Raw genomic sequence first — 24,259 nt, 5'->3', positions numbered from 1 at the left:
TTCATTCAATACACAGGCAGCCACGCCACCCCTGAGTAGAAAGTCCACCCATGTGACTGTGATGCTTTTAATCTGAGATAATGAAGAATTATTATGTTTATCCTACCCAACACTGTGTACGATTCCCCCGTAAAACGATCTCTGCTGCCTCTTACTGCTGGTGGCCTGGAGCCTACAGATGTCCGTTTAGGGGATGGGGTACCACTTCTATATAAACAGGAACAAAAAGAAAAACAAATATTCTATGTTGTACATGTTTCACAAACTAAAATTACAGATAAAAGGAAACTTTGAAGAGCTTTCTAATCATGCTGCACAAAAAGCAAAATTTAATTTTATTTGAATTATTTACTATTAAACAGAGTTGTCAATTATAACACTTATGTGTAAGAAATCATCAACATAAAGCAAGCTAAAAACACATACCATGCAGACAGAGCAAGGCTTGTACAAATAATACACAGCTGGAATAAGAGACAATGCCAAAATGGGACATGACAAAAGGGGAAAAAGAACCTAAGGGGGAAAAAAAGACCTGCAGAAAGATAATGGATTACATAACTTACATTTCTTGCAGTTAAATTTAAATTAAAAGCAAGTCTTATTTTAGGAAGAGAAATGATTTATAATACTTGATATTATTCTATGCATGGATTTGGTTAATTGCTATTTTTCTTTTTAAGAGTTTTCATAATCAAACCAAATAACTTTTTTTATTTTCATAAGCAGTAGGTATTTTTGTTTTGTATCTTTTCTTCTTAAAAAAAAATAGCAATTACCCAAATCCATGTACAGAGTAATATCAGGTATTATAAAGCATTTCTCCTACTAAAATGGACAAGATACAACTTGACTTCTCTTTTTCAAATTATATGACATAGTAAACTGGACAGCATTAAGGCCTTTCACTAACTCCCCAAAACTCAAAACAGACCAAACCTCAAAAGATGTTTAAAAATTAACATTTCAATTATATCAAACTGCTGCATTCATAAAACAAAAAATTTATAACTTACCAGCAGTAAAGAAATAAAGGGAAAGCATGGCAAAAAGAAAAACAGATGTAAATATTGAGAATGGCAATTTAAATTTCAAAGAAAAGTTAAATAAGGAAAAGTCTTCCATTGAAGCACTCTAGAATTCCAACCCTGAATACATTTTTGCAAGAAGTACAACAGTTATTATTGTCTTAAAGCAAACATGATTCCACCCTTTAAAGATACCTCAGTCACTCAACTGTCTCAACTAAGGCTCTTTGTTATCTCTAATCTGGACTGTTTTATCAGCTTCCCAGATGATCTCTTTGTTACCTAAATCATTTGTTCACTGTTACAAGATAAACCTAACTCTGATTCTCCTACTCTAAAATCTTCAAGTACTTCCTTACTACCCACAAAGAACTTAGCATGGCATTTCAGGTTCTTCTTGATTTGGTTCCACTCTGCTTTTTCGGGTAGCTCAGCTGGTAAAGAATCTGCCTGCAATGCAGGAGAGCCCTGGGTCAGAAGATCCCCTGGAGAAGGGACAGGCTACCCACTCCAGTATTCATGGACTTCCCTGATGGCTCAGACGGTAAAGAATCTGCCTGCAATGTGGAAGACCTGGGTTTGATCCCTGGGTTGGGAAAATCCCCTGGAAGAGGGCATGGCAACCCACTCCAGTATTCTTGCCTGCAGAATCCCCACGGACAAAAGAGCCCGGCGACTAAGCACACAGCATTGCTTTTCCAGCCTTCTCATCTCTGGACAGCACTATCCAGCTGAAAGGAGCAGCTTAAGCGTTCCTTAAACGCAGGCAATCTGCTTCAGTGCCTTTCCCTTCCGGCACTTGTTCTCTCACTGCCAAGTCCAAATGCTACACATTCTTCCACTTACTTGAGAACCAACTTAAATACTAATCCACTAATGAAGGTCTCCCAGACCCTACCAGGCCAAGTAACCTTTCTGAGGAGTCCACCTCTAGGCCAAAATTCTGTGTATGACCCTTCAGGCCTAACAAGAAGTAATTATAAATGCTTGCCTTCTCCTCACCAGACTTGGTGCACTGCAAGTTCACTGCAGGTTTTGGAGGGAGTTGCAATCCCCCTTGCAACTCCATGCTCCTATGCATGTCTGCATTCCTTGATTAGATACCTATATTCAGAGGTTCCATTATGGGAGGGGGCCCTCAGCTGAGACCCTTTCCAGCTGCCTCTTCAGAGACCTCCTTAAAGGGGGAAGGGGTTGGGGAGCAGTCTGAAGACACTTTTCTCCACTCTTGTCTCAACACTTTCCTACTCCTAACCTTTCCAATTTCCTTGGCCTCAGGTCCACAAAACAGGAGAAGGCTTTTGTTTGGGTCTCCCTGGGCAGCGAGATGGTCCTCAGATACTTACCATCTGCCCTCTGCTCTGGTTTACCTAACCCTCACCCTGTGCCATTCTGCTGTGAAAACGGAACACTGGGCGACCCGGCACCCCTTCCTCTGGGCCTCTTACACTATCACAGTAAGTGAACAAAGTTTGCACTGTTACTTTCGGTTTGGCTCACTGTCCTAATTGACCACTTCAGCATCTGGCAGCTCAGGAAATCTTTCTCCCTCCAAACTCCCTGATTCACACATACTACTAAACACAATCTCTATCTCATATTATTATTATTTATAGAGAGAGAGATAGCTCGTCTACATAAGTTAGGGCAAATTCCTTGAAGGCAGGAACCCCACAATATCCAGCTGACATCCTACAGTAAATAAATATTTATGGAAAGAATAAATGTATGTAACATTCCAGAAGTAGCCCACATACAAAATACACTTAAAGAGACGAGAGAAAGAGAAACAGCATGATGAAATTATAAGTAGTCTAAAAATATCCAAATGACCAAACTTCAATGATCCTATCAAATCCAGCAGCATTTTACAATTTCTAATACACCAACTATGAATCACTTTCACCAATAAGAAGCAAATAAACTGGAAAAAAGAGAAGACAATAATTTTGAAAAGAGAACACATTCTGGTTTCCGGGAAAGATATGGGGTATCTTCAAATCAGTACATTATTACTTGTGCAATTTGAAATGATTCATCTTTCTGGCACTGTTCTAATAATTTCAGTAATGACCTTTTTTTTTTTAATCTTTGATACTTTTAAAATTGTATGATTATTATAAAACATAGAACACTTTAAACTTGCTTCATGTCAAATATTTGTAAAAGCAAAGCTGTAATGTTAGATATATTGAATACAGCACAACAAGAAAGATGCCAGGTATAAGTAAATGCAGAAAAAAATCATATAAACGAAATCAATTCAAGAAAGACTTAAAGCAGAGCTTATTGTTTTGTTATCATAGACAGTATACTCTAAATAATATGAAGCATAATGCTATATAATGCTGTAAATCCAAAACATAAGCTACCAACACAGACAGTCTACACAAAGCAATATTTTAGCTTATGAAGGCTGCTGCAATGGGTTCTGCTTATTGGTTAAAGAAAAATTTAAGTTATTCAGCCAAGCTAGATATACTAGATCCTAGAACTAGACAGACATAGATCATCACCTTGAATGTTTCTTCAGTGAAGTAACATGGACACTGTCAGATAAAAATAGGCAACTGTTAAGAGACTGCTTTACAACTTAAATTTAACAGTTTATATAATAAAACCAGATGAAACATCAGCTGAGGGATTTCTTTTGATTCACTGTTTAACAGTGATTACACTTTATTTCAGTTTGAGTACAATTCATCTCTGTTAAAAGAGGCCTCCATACTTTAAGACTACCTAAGTCAGTCTGACAATAACACAAGGTCCCAAGCCTGTCTCTTTGGTTCACAAGGTTGCTGACCAGGGGCCCGACACTGGGGTTGTACATGCTAAAAGTTGTCATTCAACGCAGACCTTCAGCTAAAAGAGGTGATCTGTAAGTCTAACATTCAGGAACTATGCTAGGAACTTCTCTCTAAGCAGTTCAAATTGCTGTAGATATAACCTGAAAAGAAATGGAATACTGAAATAAAAGACATAAGTAAGAAGAGGATTAGGAAAAAAACTAAGAAAAAATAATGAAAAATGTTAATGACAAATTCAAGTACTGGCAAACAATATTGTATTTTTCACTTTGGTGTTAATAATAAGCATTTCATTTCTAGTTGTTGTCAAATAAGAATCAATGTACAAGCATTTAATCCAAATCACAAACTTAATAAATGAGCTTACCTGCCCTTGTTCTCTTTTCCTTTACTTTTACTGTCTTGACCTTTTCCTCCAGTAGGATCCCACTCTACACAGGTATCTTCAACTCTCAGGTTCAAATGGGAGGATGAGTTATCCAAATTGAAATTAAGTGCTAACCAAAACAATATTTCATTTTTAGTGTAGCATATTTCTAGTTTCTGAAGCACAGCCATCATATTATTTTCGAACTCAACAGATTTCAATACTGTATATAAAGGTTCAATTCTTAACCTTAAGATTTAAAGTCTGCAATGATAAAGCCATAATCTACTAATTTCTACTCTATTTCCCATTATTCTCCTCTATATAGCTATCCTATACTCCAACCAAATACAATGTACTTGCATGGTCACTGGTCTTTCTGTTTTTCCTTCTGCTGGACTCTCCATTAGCACAATAGCTTCAATTTCCTATTATAAGAGAATCAGCTGATTGTTACGACTAAACAGAAAGAGGAGCTAGTAGAATCAAGGATGAGGAGAAAGTGATGTGGTGTAAAAAGTTATAGACGCTGGCACACACATATTTTCTCTTTTGCTCTAACATTTAATAATTTCATATTTAAACTCTCAGTAGTTTCAAAAATAAGGCAATCAGGGAGAAATAGGCCATGATGGCAGAAGCAAGGGAAATAACTCAGCTGATAGAGCTAAGAGCATTTACAAGGCAAAGAATAGATGGGGGAAAAGGGTTACTTAACAAATTAAGAAAATACAACACAAAACTATGCTTTTCAAATTATTTGGTATCGGGGAACTATCTGTACTATTCATAAAACTTACTTAGAACTGCTAATTTAGGAAATCAGTTTAACATAGTATCACTTGTTCCTTTTGGATACTGAGGGTTAATCATTGAAATGTATCAATTTAATATGCAATTTCTGGAATTTGCATTTTAAGCAAGGTATCATCTACTACACAGTTACCAATAAATCTGCTTATTAGTTATATTTCCCTCCAAAAGTTTAAATTTCTTATAAGTATTCACTGAAGAAATATTGCTTTACAATACCCCATTTCACTTAAGGATAATACGTGATTTAGCTAAAGGTTCAGTGTGTCTGTGAAATATTCATCATCAAACAACAAAATATTCATATAGAAAACCTAATGCTTATCTAGTGCATGAAGAATCCTTTTATACTCTACTGTTTTGTAAAGAGCACTTTAATTTCACCTATTCAGCTGACCTATTGTTCACTGTATTTTAAAACATTCTAATACAAATTGACTCACCATAACCACTTCCAGAAAATGTCATACAATATGCAAAAGAGTTAACAGCTTTCAAAACACGCATGTAAACAGAAATGAACTTACTGAAAGAAGAATAACACAGTTCCAGTAAAAGTGGAAATAGAATTCATCAAGAGGGAGGTGACTGGAAAGTTAGGATTATGCAAAACTGAGACCCTGTATTACTAAGAATGAACTGTTTTAAGAGAACAGAGTTAACCTCTACATTAGTTCTTAGTTAATACATGTGAGGGCTTCTGAATTTTTGAGAGAAACAGTGGATATAACTCAAGGTGCCATCAACACTCAGCTGCTTGTTAAAATCCTAAGGAAAGAAAAAAAATCAGAAAGCTATTCCCTATGTTTGATGATGAAGATAAGAGTAGAGTCAAGGGTGGCAAAAACAGGTATTATCCCTCAAGCTACTTGAGACCAGACTTATCAAATACCATAACACCCAAACAGACAGGTATAGGTTTCAAACTCAGGGGTGCAATCTTTTCTCTCTTCCTTTTTGGACACTGTCCCTTCATGAAGCCTCAACTAAATCACTGAGGCTCTCTAAGTAACAAGGATAATATTTCACTATGAAGTTTAAAAAAAAGATTGGCCTCAAAAGGGAAGCCTCAACTGTTACTAAGCCTGTAATGAAGCCAGATATTAGTTTCCTTATCTTTAAAAGTCTGTGTAAACAAAGTACCAAAAAAAATAAGGCACAGATATGTTTTATGTGTTTACTTTGGGTTGGTGGCTACTTTCCGTACTGTAAAATTATATCATAGATACTAACATTTGAGGCTAGAAAGCAACTGGTGATTAGTATCACATCATTTACCTTTACAAGGAAGAGATAATATACTTTAAAAATTCTGGTCATAAGAAATCATATTATTCATCACTTTTGGTAATTTCAATAAAAGAAGAAATTACATACACTGGAGAGACAGATATTAACAGGGTTCACTACCTTCTACACCAGGCACCACAAGTGGCAGGATATGAAGTTTTGGTAGGACTCAACTATTTAATCTCTGTCTCTCTCTCCCTTTCCCTGCAATTCTCTGCTCATATATTTACTTCTAATGGTTGGTCAAAAAGGGCTACAGCAAGTCAAAAAATTAGTAAACAACTGTTTACCATGGTACTTTAAAAAACCTGACTTTTCTCTGGAGCTCCTGCTGTCGTTAGTAGCCACTTCAGTGGTATGGAATAACCTTAGAAAACCTGTGACCCACAGCTTCTTAAGAGATAATTTTACTGAGTCTCCCAGAAGGTCCTAGAAGGTTCAGTGGGCCTCAGGGTTGAGTATCAGTCTACCCCAACCCCAAGGGGTTTACCCCATAGTGAGAACTGCTCAAAAGGACTAGAATCAACTTAGTCTTTCCCTGAAAACCCTAAGACCAAGAATTTGACTAGTTAAGATCTAGACATTGCTAATGGGAGCAGACAGTCCAGCTCCAAAGAAATTACAAGCCAGATATTCTATTTTCCTGAATCTACAGAATTTGCATGGAAATGTACAATTCACCACATTTAGGCCCAAGTTTGGTCACTCAATATTAAAGGAAAAGGAACAAAAGAAATAAAAAAAGATAAAATATTCTTGGAGGAGGATATTAACAATAATGCAATTTTACCTCACAAGGGCTGAAAACAGTTCATGTTATATAGAAAAGATTATCTACCTGTAAATATGACTTTATTTTGAAATGGTAAAAAAAAAGAAACCACAATTTCAATTCAATTTGTTAACAAGTAATTCTAGGTAACTGCATTTCTTGGCTAAGTTATCCGTAGTTCTCAAATAAAAACATTTGCTAATCCAAATTACTTTGACTTAGTTTTGTTTTGCTTTTTAAATCTAATACAATCATATTCTTAGGAGTTTGACCTGTCAATAACTTATGAACTTCTTGTTTTATTCTAAAACGATATTTTTATACCAGCCTCTAAGTCATATCAAACTTCTAGCATTCAAACCTATTCAAATGCTATGTGAACTGGAGGTCAGTGAAACACTCAAAGGTCCAACTATCTAACAACAGGTAGATACTGATTCTGGAAGTAAACTGAGTGAATTATCATTTCATGACTGGAAAGATCTATAACATTATGGCCTTCAAATTGGTAAACACCTGAAAAATCTTCTGTGTTTAAATATGTTACTCTTTGTTGTTGCTGTTCAGTTACTAAGTCATGTCTGACTCTTTGCAACCCACAGACTGCAGCACACCAGGCTCCCCTACCGTTCACTATCTCCTGGAGTTTGTTCAAATTCATGTACATTGAGTTCTAATAAATTCAAATTGTTCTCAGAGACTACAAGCACTTACTTACATTCCTGGCCCACAATAAAGGCAGGCAGAGAATTTGTAAATAAGATTCTTGTTCACACCTTTCCAAGCTAGTTTTCGGGATCATGGGTAAGTTATTTAACATATTTGAACATCCCTTTCTTCACCTACAAAATGGGTATCAATACCATCTGTTCTACTGATCCCTCAAGATGGTTTCAATGATCAAATAAAAGACTTGTGAGAGGGCTTTGTAAACACTAACTGTATAAATAATAATTTCTACAATAAGATTTATGAAAACAAAAAGAACTTGAACTAAACTGAATACATACTTCCCTATTATTGAGACACAATCCATTCTCTGGGAAAACCTCAGCAATGGGAATGTAATTATACTAGACTGAAATTTGTAAACTAAGTATCCATGGGAGAACATAATACCATCACTGGTCTATATCACGTATCTAAAAGTGAAAGTCACTCAGTCATGTCCAACTATTTGCAACCCCATGGACTGTAGCCTACTAGGCTCCCCTGTCCACGGGATTTCCAAGGCAAGAATACTGGAGAGGGTTGCCATTTCCTTCTCCAAGGGATCTTCCTGACCCAGAAATCAAACCTGGGTCTCCTGCACTGCAGGCAGAAGCTTTACTGTCTGAGCTACCAGGGAAGCCCCTGACTCATCTGAATACTAGGGTAAAAGAGAAACCAATGAAATCCACTACTGTAGTCCTAATTTTCCCATCTTAAAATACCTCCTGATGAGAATTCTGTGGGGGGGGGGGGCGCGGGGGCGTGCAGGATGGCATGGGTATGAAGGTGGGGAAGGAAGGCAACTATACATGAAATGTTTCCTATTACAAAGTGTTGAACAACTTCACATGTTAAGTCCTATTTCATGGTGAACAACAGCTATTGATCTTACCTTTGGTCTCTAGAGTCACTGGATCAGAATACTCTCCAGCCACAGCCTTGTTACAAGCTCGCACTCTGAAATTCATGTACTTTGAATCAAACTTTAAACCTGAAAAAAATGAAAAACAGCCTTGAGATATGAAAAGTAAAGGACTCTACTCCAAAAGTATGAGTATGAACCTTCAAACAGACTTTTTTCCCTCCTTGGAACTATCTTTTTACTCAGAAAGAGTACAAATTTATGTTAACAGAGTGATAATGCCTGAAATAAAGGAATCATGATTTACCTATTATTTTCTCAAAACAAATGAATTATGCAGTTTATCACTGGGCTTTTTAAATTTAGCAATAAAAAAATATTCTCAAGCCTCATTATAAGTAAGGTTTCATTCATGGAGAGATGCTATGATTTAAAACAACATACTCAATTTCTGGAAAGTAGCCAAAGAATTTTTATATTTGTTTCTCAAGTAAAAAATGAATTTAAAGACAAAGTAAAGCATAAGGATTAATAGCAAAATTCTAAAGTTAGTCAGGACCAGATTAACATCTCAATCCAAAAATTACTAGCTATGGGGCATTCAACAACTTCATAGAGCCACAGTTGGATATCTGTAACATGGAAAAGGAAAAATCAACCTCACAACTGTAAGGACTAACTGAAATGCACTGTACTTATAAAACCAGATGTCCTGTGAACTTCAGCCCAGATTCTGACAAATGTTAGGTTCTCAGTAATGATAACAATACTAATGTTACTGCTCACGTAAAACAAACATTAAAAATCTCAGGCAACAGTCAGCCCATTCAAATACCCGAACTCCCCTATATACAGAGGTATGTTTTTAAAGACTATCAAAAGGCCAACACACAAATTTCTACTATCAAGTCACAGCTAAACTTTAAGTATTACCATAAAGGTAATAATAAAAAGGTAAAGGCAAATATTTACAGTATCATTGAAATGAGGCACAGTGCATACATCTAGAAAATTGACAGCTTTTTTATTGTTAGAAAACTAAAGAAAAAATTAAATTTTATTGAGATAGTGTTTACAATATCCCTTCACATATTGTTTTACCAGAGTGCAAATATCCAGAACTAACTAAAATGAAGGTTTTCTTGATATTTTAAGAAAAATTCATTTCTATAACAAATATACAAAAATGTCACCTTGGCTAAAGAAACTGAATAACTTGATCTTTTAATATAAATCAAAAATTCATCAATTATATCTGTTTTCCGAGAATGAGATTCACAAAATGCAGTCATCTTACCTGATAGTGTATATTCAGTACCCTTAATATTATCAACTATCTCCCAGCATCGTTCATCCTTTACACGTGGAAGTCCATCAAAATTCGTTTTCCTATATTCCAGTATAAAATGATCAATCTTGTTATCTTCTTCCGGCATTCTCCAAGCTACTGTCACAGAGTTGTCAGCCACCAAACATTCTACTGGATCTATCTCTGGAGCTTTGGGAACTGAAGCAAAAAAAAAAAAAAGCTCATTTTTCACTATAGTACTAATCCAATATTTGTGTCTGTCATTCAAATTATGCTTTTTCATGTTGCTTTTGAACTGTTAAACTGAATCAGGCTAAGAGAAGGGATATCTTATAAATGCAAAATAATCATTTTTCAAAGCTGTTTTAAAATTCATATTTCAAAGTTTTTCACAGACGCATTCAAAGTACATTAAAAACACAGTTGGCAAAAAGCAATTCAAACAGGCTAAGAATAAAGAATCGGGAATTATTTGCTACTTCTCAACACTTACGTCTAATCTGCTATTTCAAACAGCTGGAGACCATAAATTAAATTACTGCTGACAAAATAAAATAACTTGCTTTGAATCCAATGATTAAAATAATTCAAAATATTTGCAATGTATTTTAAAAATCTTGTTTATAGACTAACCGTGATTCCTCAACATTGAACAAAAATGAAATCTGCAACCCTGTTAAATATTTAAGAATTTTTACATGTTTCTCCAGAGTTCCATGATTCATTAGAACAAAATGCAGCAAATGAGTCACAGTTAACATGTATGAAAATTAATCAATTTCTTTTCCATAAAAGAGGTTTTACATAGCTCCTCAACATTAACAGATGTTCCATTTAAACAGTAGGCTAACTGGGGAACATGGTCCTCCAGTGATACAGATGTGTCTGAAATGTGTCAAACTGTGCCATATTGTATTTAAACACTTGTTGCTAAAAAAAACTTTGAAAGATTTACTCCAAGCATGTAAGGCTGGTTCAACATTCTAAATTAACTAATTTATTGTATCAGTAGAAGAAAATTCAAATGATCAGAAGAAAAATTATATGATGTGAATCAACAGAGGAAAAAATACTTTACAAAATCCAACATTTATTCATGACAAAAGCTCTCAGTAAACTAGGGAACTTTACCTGATAAAGAATATCTACAAAAAAAAAAAACCCTACAGGTAACATCAGGGTTGAGAAACTAGACACCTTTCCCCTAAGGCAATGACGTCCCCTCTCTCCACTCCTATTCAACACTGTACTGGAAGTTCCAGCTAATGCTTTAACACAAGGAAAAGTAGTAAAAGATATGCAAATTAGGAAAGATGAAATAAGACTGTCTTTGTCTGCTGATGACATGTCTGTCTATGTAGAAAATCCCAAACAATCAAAAGAAAAATTCCTGGAAATAACAAGCTTATAGCAAGGCTGCAGGACTGAATGGATGAACAGGCAGAGTGCAGGGGAATTTTAGGGCAGTAAAATTACTCTGTAAGTAATGTAGTGGTGGAGACATGACATTACACATTTACCAAACCCACGGAACTGTATAACAGAGTGAACTCTAATAACAGAGTGAACTTCATTTATTAATAATACATTATAGATGTTAGTCTATTACTGGAACATAAGCAATACAGACTACTATTCATTTCTATGGAAAGACATCACGGGCATTCATAAATTTAATATGCTGTGCCCTGCCTACATATGAGGAAGTGTAAAGGCCTGTGGCATGTAGTAATTTTGTAATTTTGCTGAGTTAAAACCTGTATTGAAGTCCTAAAAGGCTTGTATAAATAAAATACCACTTAATCTGTAAGTTGGTCCAGCTAACTCTCCACAAATCCATGTCTCAAATTCAGCTATTAATATCACTGCAGTAAGAATGTACTGGCAAGAAGATTCTTCCTTCTTATGAATAATGGCCCCCAAAGAAAGCAAACTTGGCAGGTAAAAAGAAAATCTAGATATTTTATTTTACATTTTATTTATTTATTATTTTCATAAATATTAATACATTTATATTTTATATTTATATATAAACACATTTGTATTTTATTTATATTTATCTAATGAAATAATATTTAATTAACATTATTAATAAATTATTGATTTATTTATTTAAATTTAAGAGTGGTATTATTAAAAGCAGAGACATTACTTTGCCAACAAAGGTCCATCTAGTCAAAGCTATGGCTTTTCCAGTAGTCATGTATGGATGTGAGAGTTGGACTATACAGAAAGCTGAGCACCAAAGAATTGATGCTTTTGAACTGTGGTGTTGGAAAAGACTCTTGAGAGTCCCTTGGAAAGCAAGGAGATCCAACCAGTCCATCCTAAAGGAAATCAGTACTGAATATTCATTGGAAGGACTGATGCTGAAGCTGAAACTGCAATACTTTGGCCACCTGATGTGAAGAACTGACTCATTTGAAAAGATACTAATCCTGGGAAAGATTGAAGGCGGGAGGAGAAGGGGATGACAAGGATGAGATGGTTGGATAGCATCACCGACTCAATGGACTTGAGTTTGAGCAAGCTCCGGGAGTTGGTGATGGACAGGGAGGCCTGGTGTGCTGCTGTCTATGGGGTCACAAAGGGTCAGACAGGACTGAGTGACTGAATTGAACTGAAGAGTGGTATGTCAACTATTCTATAACCTACATGGGAAAAGAGCCTGAAAAAATGGATATATGTGTATGTATAACTGAGTCACTGTGCTGTATGCCTGAAGCCACACAACAGTGTAAATAAACTATACTTCAATATAAAATAAAAATTAAATTGAAAAAAGAGTCATATGTCAAATTAAGAGTGACTTGAATCTAATGCGTGGGAAGCTCACCCAATATCCTATATAGAAGAGAAGAATTTCAACAAATGTAGGAATAAAGTTCAGGAAATGAAGAAAGGTAGTAAATTTCTAATATAAAAATATTAGGGAACAAAGAACTCTCTTAAAAAAAATGAGAATGGAAAGCAATTCACAGCAACTTCCATAAAGCAACAAATTGTGTGGACACTGTAAGAATTTTACTAAGGTTCTTCTCTGCGTGTGAATGTAAAAGAACTGAACAGTGTAAAAGAACACTGCCACAAGCACGTCTCTCTTCTTGACTGCCGAAGCTCAGAAAGGAGGACACAAACTCTAAGCTTCAATGTACGAATAATGGCTTAGTGTAGAAGAAAATGCTCATAATTATTATCATCCATCAGTATTACTTCCAATTTTCAGACTCAGGTAAGTCCACAACTCCTTACTACACACAATGCAGTGTAGAGTTGATCTGTGTGGTGTTTACAGAATGAACTATTAAGGGATGCAGGTATTCATTTTTAAGTTTATCTGACTGCATCTTATAGGAAATTTTTATGCTACAGCAGAATATAAAAAAATTAATGGTATGAGTTCACCTTTCATGAATTTTAACAACCTATTATACCTTCCTTCAGGATGAAACTCCTCCACAAAAAGATTTCTTGCTTTTTATTACACCTCATTCCTTCAGACTGTCTTAAGAGTTTGCAAAAGAGGAAATCCTAACTGTGCATGCAATCTACTTGACTGTACAGCAGATATAGCCTGGGTTTGTTAAGCCATCACTGAAAATCCACGAGAAGGAAGGAATGGTGAGAAGATCGCTTTTTTCGTATTTTTTTTAATCAAAATACTACTACTCATGCATATACTGACAGTCCACCACTTCTGACTCTCCTGAATTTAGAAAAATAGTGAAATGAAAATATAATGGTTAGCAATTCTGAGAGGCCCATTTACAGGTAGGCACCCACTGATAAGTATGTATACTTTCTTCTTCTACAACTATGATTTTTTCTCTCATCTTTTCCTTCTCTGAACTCCTCTAGAATTTCTGATCTATACCATACAAGTTAATACTTCACTTATGTTACCATAATTAGTTCTACTATAGTTTCTTGACTTCTAACTTTGTCTTTCCAATCATATTCTAAAGTCCTGGACCAAATTCTCATAGAAGGAAAGAATGGTTTCATATGATTAACATTCTCTATCAAAAACAGCTAACCTCCAAAAACTGTAAGCCTGTAAGTAAAACCTTCACTTTCCAGAGATTTCCTGAGCACCATGTTCAAACTGTTTTGGCTATCCACTTAATTAATACTACTTGATGCTAGTAAAAAGAGAATAATCAAAAGGCCCTTAGTTGGCTCTTTCACACATGTGAACAGTTAACAATAAAGTGGGACTTGATTTTAAATGGTTTCAACTGCTGGAATATCATCATACTAATATTCTAATAAACCGGTGTTGACACATTATTAACTCCACCTGAACCAGAAGCCACCACAACAATGGTAATAATAACAATCAAGATTCATTAGGTGTTAACTATGTGCTAACACCTCTAAGTGCTTCAGAGGTCTCAATTCACGTAATCTTCATAAAAATCCTGGAAGGATAACATCACACTTTAAAGATGAAGAAAATGAGGTGGTTAAATAATTTGTTGAGGCTATATAATAAGTAAGTTACAGCCAGAATTCAAATCTAACAAGTCTGGCCCCAAGACTTAGCGTTAACCATAACAGTACATTGCTTCTCTCTGCTAAACCAGCAGTAAGAGGTATCCTGTACTAGGATTCTAAAACTGCAATTTTTACTGTCAGTAAAATAATTCTCTAAAAAGAAAGACTAGCAAATTCAGTTATTCCTTAGCTGAAGAACAAAAAAAAAACACACTATATTTCCTTAATATTCAAATTCTAATGTTCATTACAAAAAAATCTTGAAAGGAAAAAAGAGGTTTTATACATAACTTTATATGTAATATATGTACTAACTTACCTGGCAAAAACTTCAAAGTTTGCAATATCTGTCTTTCCTGAGAAAAATCCACCATTAAATGAGTCATGTTGTCACTGACCTTTGGTTTCAAAGAAAGGCGAAAGGCTGAAGCCATTGTTACTCTATAGCAAACACAGACATAAACATTCTTTTAAAAATAAAAGAATGGGAAGTATCACATCATATTTAATTTATAAAGTGAACAGATAGAACTTATTTCTCCACTCTAGTGGTTTCTGAAGCTATTAACAAAGATAACAAAACTAATAGAAATTTGCTTTTAGATCTTTTGAAAATTAACTTTAAAAAATGTAAAATGTTTTTAAAGACATTTAAATAACCTTTAAAGAACTTTCCTCCAGTCAGTTTTATAAAACTTCATAAAAACACAAAAGACTCAAGAGACAAATATCCAAGACAAATCATCTTTAACGGACTGAACAGTCATCTGAATCTCTGTAAACTCAATCTGACTTCCTGATGCCAGCCTCACTCCTTTTCATATGCCAAATAATGAATGGTAAATACACCTGAATCAAACATTCTGCCTAGTCACCACAGCCATCCCACGTGTCCTTAAATAAAAGTACAGTACACTGACCAAACACTGTATTGTTTGGTAGGTGCTAAAGAAAGGCTATGGATGAGGAAGGAGAGAAGTGAAATCACAATTCTGAACACTATGCTAGAAGCTATCACTCTGATGTATTAACATCAGCTGAATGGAAGCAGATAAGAAGAAACAGCCCTGTGAAACCATATGCTATGGAAATAGTAGGAACTCATTCAATATATTTTAGATGAATATAGTATACATAACAAAAAAGAAAGAAACCATACCAGAGCTCATTTTACCTAAAGTAGACAGAAATCGTTCTGTCAATTTAAACTAGAGATTAAAAGAAGTTCCCATACTCTATCATTATTTTATCTCAAACTTCAACTTTTCATATTATAGTAGATATCTACATATATCACAAAGTAATTACCCTTATTATCTTTGGTCAAAGAATGACACCAAAATACTATTCATGACCATTGTCCTCCTAGAACAGAATCTGGGAGAGGAAGAAAACAGAGTTGCAGGAACAAAAGGAATACCAGGACTAGCCATTCAGATCTATCAAACTACCCTAAAGATCAATGGTATGAAAGGGATTAAACATGTTGCTGTATTCAGTTACTTTATTAGGTAACTAGAAAAGTAATCACTTTAGTAGTAACAAAGAGTGAACAATAGTTGATCTATTTATCAAGAAGAAAGTGCTATGAAAAGATAACTAATTATTAAAAAACTGTAAATCAAAACTACAATGAGGCACCACACCTCACAATGGAAGAGCCATCATTAAAAAAGTCTACAAATAATAAATGCTGCAGAGGGTGTGCAGAAAAAGAGAACCATCCTACATTGTTGGTGAGAATGTGAACTGTTGCAGCCACTATGGAAAACAGTACAGAAATTCCTCAGATTTTAAACTAAAAATAGAGTTGCCATATGATTCAGCAATCTCACTCCTGGGTATATATCTGGACAAACTGTAATTCAGAAAGATACACATACCCCATGTTCTTAACAGCACTATTCACAATAACCAAGTCACGGAAACAAGCTGAAAGTCCACAGACAGGTGAGTGGAGAAAGAAGATGTGGTTCATATACACCATGGAATACTATGCAGCCATGAAAAAGGACGAAATAATGCCATTTGCAGCAACATGAATGCAACCAGAGATGATGCTTAGTGAAGTCAGAAAGAAAAAGACAAACACCATATATCACCTATATGTAGAACTTAAAAAAAGACACAAATGAACTTATCTACAAAACAAAAAATGACACACAGGCATAGAGAACAGACTTGGGGTTGGCAAGGGGAAGCTGGGGAGGGACAGAGCAGGAATTTGGGGTCAGCAGATGCTAACTTGCACATGAATTTGAGTAAACTTTGGGAGACAGTGGAAGACAGAGGAGTCTGGCATGCTGCCGTCCATGGGATCGCAAAGAGTTGGGTATGATTTAGCAAGAACAAGATGCAAACTATATATACAGAATGGATAAACAACAAGGTCCCACCATGAAGCACAGGAACTATATTCAACATCCTGTGTTAAGCCATAATGGAATAGAATATAAAAAAGAATGTACATATGTGTAACTGAGTCACTTTGCTGTTCAGCAGAAATTAACACATTATAAATCAACTATACTTCAATTTTTTTCTTAAGAAGGTTGTGCTATACTGAAAAACAATTTATGGAGAAAGGAACTCACACTTAACTGAATGCCAAGTGTAATGCTGAGAATTTCACACACTATTACTTTAAGCTCTTGGTTCTCAATATACAATTTCAGATTACATCAATAAGAAGTTAGGAAAAAGGCTAAGTCTTACATGTGTTCTCTCTAGCTCTAGTATCTTCTGAATTAAAGACTTCTTTTCTTTTTTTAAGTTTAGTTTTAGTTGAAGGATAATTGCTTTATTACAATATTGTGTTGGGTTTTGCCATAGATCAACATGAATCAGCCATAGGTATATATATGTCCCCCTTCCTCTTGAACCTCCCTTCCACCTCCCACCACAGATTTAAAGATTTCTTAAAGAGCTATATTCAGACTGGTACTTAGTAAATGCCCACTGAATCAATGAACAGGTGTGAATTTGGCTGCTTCTAAACATGGGGATTTAAAAGTTCGTTGAAAACTGTTGAGAAAAATATCTGAGAGTATTTTAAAGAACTGAAACCTGAAACTTTATCTATAAACTTGATTTAATCATAATGGTCTCTCCTGTAACAAATCATAATGGAAAATAATATTTAAAAATGCATATATCCATGTATAACTGAATTACTGTGCTGTACAACAGAAATTAGCACAACACTGTAAATCAACTATACTTCAATTAAAACCTATCAAAAACAAAACAATAAATAAAAGCATAGCACATACACCTTTCAAGATAAATCTGGGCCATAAAATCACTATGGCCTCAAAGGAAAAAAACATTCTCTAAAAACACATTAAAAAGGCTTATCAAAGCCTAAAAACAAGTTATTTTCTAGACAATGAAAATTTCAATCTCCAAAAATAAAGTTAGAGGTACAACTATGCAATAATTTTCTAAAAGACTGAACTTATTTTTATACTGAATATATCTACAAATAATGATGCAGATATGCAGATGACACCACCCTTATGGCAGAAAATAAAGAGGAATTAAAAAGCCTCTTGATAAAAGTCAAAGTGGAGAGTGAAAAAGTTGGCTTAAAGCTCAACATTCAGAAAACGAAGATCATGGCATCCGGTCCCATCACTTCATGGGAAATAGATGGGAGAAACAGTGGAAACAGTGTCAGACTTTATTTTTGGGGGCTCCAAAATCACTGCAGATGGTGATTGCAGCCATGAAATTAAAAGACATTTACTCCTTGGAAGGAACGTTATGTCCAACCTAGATAGCATATTCAAAAGCAGAGACATTACTTTGTCAACAAAGGTTCGTCTAGTCAAGGCTATGGTTTTTCCTGTGGTCATGTATGGATGTGAGAGTTGGACTGTGAAGAAAGCTGAGCGCTGAAGAATTGATGCTTTTGAACTGTGGTCTTGGAGAAGACTCTTGAGAGTCTCTTGGACTGCAAGGAGATCCAACCAGTCCATTCTGAAGGAGATCAGCCCTGGGATTTCTTTGGAAGGAATGATGCTAAAGCTGAAACTCCAGTACTTTGGCCACCTCATGAGAAGAGTTGACTCATTGGAAAAGTCTCTGATGCTGGGAGGGATTGGGGGCAGGAGGAGAAGGGGACGACAGAGGATGAGATGGCTGGATGGCATCACTGACTTGATGGACGTGAGTCTCGGTGAACTCCGGGAGTTGGTAACGGACAGGGAGGCCTGGCGTGCTGCGATTCATGGGGTCGCAAAGAGTCGGACACGACTGAGCGACTGAACTGAACTGAACCGAATGATGCTTCAAAGCCCAACCCAACTGTCTAAAATCCATATATGTCTCTACATTACAAGATCCATGTGGTTAGCGATGTTTTAATTCATCTTGCCTTTCTTGGTTCATTTTTAATAGTACAAGCTAAATACAAAGATCTCTTCTTCCTAGTTTTATTTTTGCAAAGAGAAAACTGCAAAATAGTAAGAATGAACACAATTTCTTCAAACTACCTACTACATTAACTTGACTCTCTTTCATGATCCCTTTCTTTCAAGAACTAGTAACTCTTCATAGTATACCTCAATTAATCATCTTCCAACCTGACTAAGCAGCTGGAAGCCTATACTAGTGATTTTTAAAGTTCTAAAACTCTATGTATTATCTTCTCATCATTTCTTTAGGTTTTCCTGTCACTCCTGCCATTTCTTCTGTATAATATCTATCACAGAAAATAAGTACTGAGTTCTCATAGATACTTTATTTTTTGATTGCCTGCTCAGCTATGTTATCCATTCCTTAAATACCACTTCTGCTCTCTTATAAGGAAGTAATCCTTCCTTCCCTTAATGAAGATAATTATTTTATTATGACTATATGTTTATTTTTGTACTAAAAATATCAATATTGAATTCTAGAAGCTTGCTTCCTGAAAGAGCACGTAAAAACTGTATCAGAGAAACCTGAACATTATGAAGATAAAAAGCCAAATTAAAAAAAATTAAGCCAAGACTCAAAAATGTTCCTTACCTCGGAAGTACAAACTTCGAAGGTAGCAAAAAAAAACATATACTTTGAAAAACAACAGCAACAAAAAATGGAGCTGCTCTGGCAGAAAAAATGGAACTTTGACTCCTTTGAGATCACCTGGATACTCTGGGTATTATGAAATATATTCAAGAGGCTGGTTTTGGGCAAAGACATCTAGACTCACTGAAGAATATTCAGCCATGAACACTGATCATAAAATTAAATTCTGACAAATCAGGACAAAGAGAAATAAGTCAGGAGTAAGGGCAGGAATCTGGGAGGCAGAGAACCATTTAGATTCCAAGGACAAGAACGAGAGAAGATTTTGCAAGGCTTTTCTCAAAAGTCTTTGGGCAGCCTAAAACCTGATTAGGAAGTGACTTCTAATCCAGAAAATCAGGGACCAGAGGAGGATTTAATGGAGGAGGTGGCAAAATAAAATAATAATCTAGCCACAGTAGATGAATTACTTATAGCAAAGTCTAGGAGACACAAGCCAAAGCTAATCCAAAACACTGACCTACCTAGCATCCATTCCTCATACAGCCAATACTTTTCACCTTAAACTCTCATAATCTCATAATCAGGATTTATAAGAATAACCCATGTCTTTACGGGAGAAGGCAATGCCACCCCACTCCAGTACTCTTGCCTGGAAAATTCCATGGATGGAGGAACCTGGTGGGCTGCAGTCCACGGGGTCACACAGAGTCAGACACGACTGAGCGACTTCACTTTCACTTTTCACTTTCACGCACTGGAGAAGGAAATGGCAACCCACTCCACTGTTCTTGCCTGGAGAATCCCAGGGTCGGGGAAGCCTGGTGGGCTGCTGTCTATGGGGTCGCACAGAGTTGGACACGACTGAAGTGACTTAGCAGCAGCACATGAAACTCTACTCAATATTGTGTAATGACTTATTTGGGAAAAGAATCTAAAAAAAGAGTCGACATATGTACATGTATAACTGATCCACTCTGCTGTAGAGCAGAACAAAACACTGTTAAGTCAACTATACTTTGATAAAAATTTATTTTAAAATGAAATAAAACATACAAAAAATAGAAAAATTATTTGTGCTAAGAATGCTATGAAAGTCAATGTGAATCTTCCCTCTAGTCAAATAAAAGGCCACGAGAAAAACACAAGTCTTCAGCCAAGGTTAACAACAGCAACACTGGTTTTCACATAATATATAAATAATAATTTTGCGAATTATCTGATGAATAATTTCATCTAGGACTCAGAGTGGTGCTTTGAAGAGCTATGCCTTTCAGAGAATTTCATAATCCTCAAAAGAAGAAACTTGAAAAGTGACAATCTCACTATAGTCAATGCTCAGTGACTAGCCAGGCCGATCAAAACCATCCCTTCTGTGATAACCCAATCCAAAGCTGCCAACAGCCCTCTGCTATATTCTTACAACAAGGACTGAATTACCCTTCCTCATCCTGGCCCTGCGAATGGTAAAGACCTTTAAGCCAAAGTCTGTCACCATTTTTTTTTTCCTCTTCCCACCAACTAGACAGCAGTGGCATTAGAAACAGAAAGAGATGGCACCAGGAACAGGATGAAATGAGAATACAAAGATATTAGATAGGAGGGCAGTGAAGGAGGAGTGCTTTAGCTCTTGAGGAACAATATAATGCTGTAACTTTTCATAAAATAAGACATGCTTATAAAATTTAACAACAAAATATGCATTCCAGGAATATTTTTTACATTATTCAAAATGGTTTCCCATCTACTAGCATAGCTAATTAAGGACTATACTAAAACTACATTATATCAGAAATGAAATTCTTCTGGAAGCACATAATTGTCCAAAACTGTATTTTTAAAAAATCTTGCTGATATGTTCTTTATTCTAGAATATAGGCAGAAGATGCTGTTTTTTTTTTTTCTGTACTTGGCCATTAGATATTTTTAACTAATGAGATTCTAATATGAAACTGTTTGAATTTCATTTCTGATTTAAATGTTGATACTTTTAAAAAATGTAGGTTTTATATCATACCTATCCTTGATCTGTCTGGCAGCCTTGGAGCAAATCAGGGAGAAGAGAAAGAAGGCAGTTAGTGCTTTCCATGCAAGTTTCAATGGCAGTGACATGCAAGAAAAGTTAGGATAAAATCCCTGGAACAGATTAGTTCATTTTCACCAAAACAAATTTCCTGTAATTTGTACAGTTCATGTCAGCTTGCACAATGTGATGTTAGAACTATAGAAAATCTGGTCCCCATATAAATATATATCACCTTAAAATAAGGAGGAAAATTTAACACTTCAAACTAATTTCAGATGACTGTAAATTTTTTTTCTTACCTTAAGATTATCAACACACACCAGTGTGTTTCATTCACACCTTCATTCAGTCTGATACTCTTCAACTAGAACACTCAATCTCCTTCATGGGGCACACATTTCTATGCATTCTGATGGTTTCTTATATATTTCAAATCTGCTCTCCAAATTTTCTTCAGAGATCTCTTTCACCACTTCATAATGGTTGTTCCAAGTTTTCTCTATTTGCCTCCACATGGGCAAGGACTTTGTATTCTTAGAGCTTGCCTGCTAACATATAAAACTAGGCTGCAGTTCTACAACCCTTTACCCCAAAGAATGAAGCTGTAATGGCAAAAATTCAGATAAGGAGAAACCAAAGAAACACTTGCAGCAATGGGTCTTTCCCTCAGATGACTTCATAAAAGCTGCCAACTTAAACCTACACTACTTAAGATATCTTTTTTTCTTTTTTTGAGAATCCTAGCACAAATTTAGGAAGAGTGCACAGCTATTATTTGGTACTGTACATCTAAGAAAAATGATGAAAAATATAGGCACTGCTATCCCCTTTAAATCTATACACCATATAATAGATCCAACAAAAGTTTTTCCCTACACTGAGCAGCATAATTAACAACACATCTGATGTAGAAGATGGCTGTTATGCCTGAAACTCTATCCCCAGTGTCTAGCATAAAGCTTGGCACATGGTAATAGTTAACAATTACTCAATTTAATTAAACATTAATTAGACGTATATAGCAATGCTTCTTCTTTTCTTCAGTTCTAATATTCTTACTTGGTACTGGTCATTTTTATACCTAATCTAAAATATTCTGGTCTGCATACCTGTCTACCACTTTACCACTGAGCCACCTGGGAATATTTTAGATAATTTTACAATGTCAGAAACAAAAAGAACTGAAATTTAGAAGATGAGCACATCACACAGTTCCAGCACTACCGTAATCAATTCCATGACACTGTATCCTAATCAGGCTTCCCTGGTGGCTCAGTGGTAAAGAATCCACCTGCCAAGGCAGGAGACATGGATTCAATCCCTGGGTCAAGAAGATCCCATGAAGGAGTAAATGGCAACTCACTCCAGTATCCTTGCCTGGAGAATCCCACAGACAGAGGAGACTGGCCAGCTATAATCCATGGGGTCGCAACGAGTCAGACACAACTTAGCAACTAAGCACACAAACATTTTAACAATCTAATTCTCTGAAATAGAGGCTGAAATGCAAAGGGACAGCAAGGGAAAAGTTAGTTAAAATCAGAGCATTGATAAACAGCAACAAAAAATAAAAATATACCTGTTTATGAACCGTAACTGCTGTGAGAAAAATATACTAACATTGAATGTAGCAAAGGCTAGATGTCAATTTCACACTTTCCAGAGATTTATCTTTTTTTTTGATTTGCAGTAAAGCCCAATAGAATTCCCAGTAAAAACGTTAATGCCATACAACACTGAGGAAACTTTTCAAGTTTTGTCTATACATTCACACTTTCATATTTCATATTTTCCTATTAGATTTGGGGCAGATAATGTTATAAAGTTTTATTGAGAGAATCTGAAAATGACTAGGGGGCAAATATTTAATATTTTTTACATTATATGATTGAGACTTCTACCTTCACCCCAAAAATACCATATTAAGAAATAATAATAAGGCAAATGATGGGAGCTCAGTCAGAGAGTAAATAAGAGATAGTTTCAAGGTACTATTTTCCCTTAGACAAAAAAATCAGATTTAAAAAAAAAACTGCATAATGGTTGATTCCAAACATAAGAAGTTTTATATTTTCTAATCAAATTTTTGGGCTTCCCTGGTGGCTCAGCTGGTAAACAATCCACCTGCAATGTGGGAGACTTGGGTTCAATCCCTGGGTTGGGAAGATCTCCTGGATTCCAACATCAGAAGTTTTATGTTTTCTATACAGGTATTTATCTATTTATAAAGAGCACTATTTTTAAAAAAACATAATAATTTAAAAGCCTTCACAAAACCCTAGTAAATAACTTGAAATAAATTTTGCATCTCATACTGCATGCACCTATACGCTATGATTATTAGACACATATATATAACAGGAGATTACATTTCTATAAACACACATAAGAAGTAAAGGTGAAAAAGCATAGTTCTTAACAAGTACAGTTCTTAAAAAATATTTCTGTGGATTTTTTTTAGATTTTAGGGTGTTTTGTTTTTTTTTTGGCCATGCCATGTGGCATGCAAAAATCTTAGTTCCCCAACCAGGGGATGAAACTGTGCCCCCTGTACTGAGAACATGGCATCTTAACATGGCATCCCTGGAATGCCAGGGAAGTCCCTATTCTTAAACACTAAGAATTGTTTTTAAGCTGCCTTCATAACTGAAACTTTCATGCCTTTTTTGGGGGGAGGGAGCACACTGAGCAGCTTGCAGGGTCTTAACTCACTAACCAGGGATTGAACCCGTGTGCCCTTCATGCTTTCGTTGATGGTCCTCTT

General features: G+C 35.5%; 1 protein-coding gene across 5 annotated transcripts in view; it reads right to left on the bottom strand.

Moving 5' to 3' along the window:
• FSD1L (fibronectin type III and SPRY domain containing 1 like) overlaps positions 1–24,259 on the bottom strand; it is a 71,336-nt gene that overhangs the window by 14,022 nt on the left and 33,055 nt on the right. For 3 of the 5 annotated variants that reach the window (XR_009738193.1, XM_061426398.1, XM_061426400.1), the window contains exons 5-11: positions 21,487–21,509; positions 14,776–14,897; positions 9,948–10,157; positions 8,681–8,779; positions 4,203–4,332; positions 3,545–3,577; positions 107–207 (exon numbers count right to left, since the gene is read on the bottom strand). Coding sequence is in view for 4 of the 5 variants with exons in the window: in XM_061426398.1 (XP_061282382.1) it covers positions 107–207; positions 3,545–3,577; positions 4,203–4,332; positions 8,681–8,779; positions 9,948–10,157; positions 14,776–14,897; positions 21,487–21,509 (718 nt within the window). In the remaining variant the exon portion in view is untranslated. The remainder of the gene's footprint in view (positions 1–106; positions 208–3,544; positions 3,578–4,202; positions 4,333–8,680; positions 8,780–9,947; positions 10,158–14,775; positions 14,898–21,486; positions 21,510–24,259) is intronic. The other 2 variants (XM_061426399.1, XM_061426401.1) reach the window with 1 other exon arrangement.

The sequence above is a fragment of the Bos javanicus genome, chromosome 8 (assembly GCF_032452875.1).
Source record: "Bos javanicus breed banteng chromosome 8, ARS-OSU_banteng_1.0, whole genome shotgun sequence".
NCBI classification, from domain to species: Eukaryota; Metazoa; Chordata; class Mammalia; order Artiodactyla; family Bovidae; genus Bos; species Bos javanicus.
This window is presented reverse-complemented; position numbering and strand designations above follow the sequence as displayed.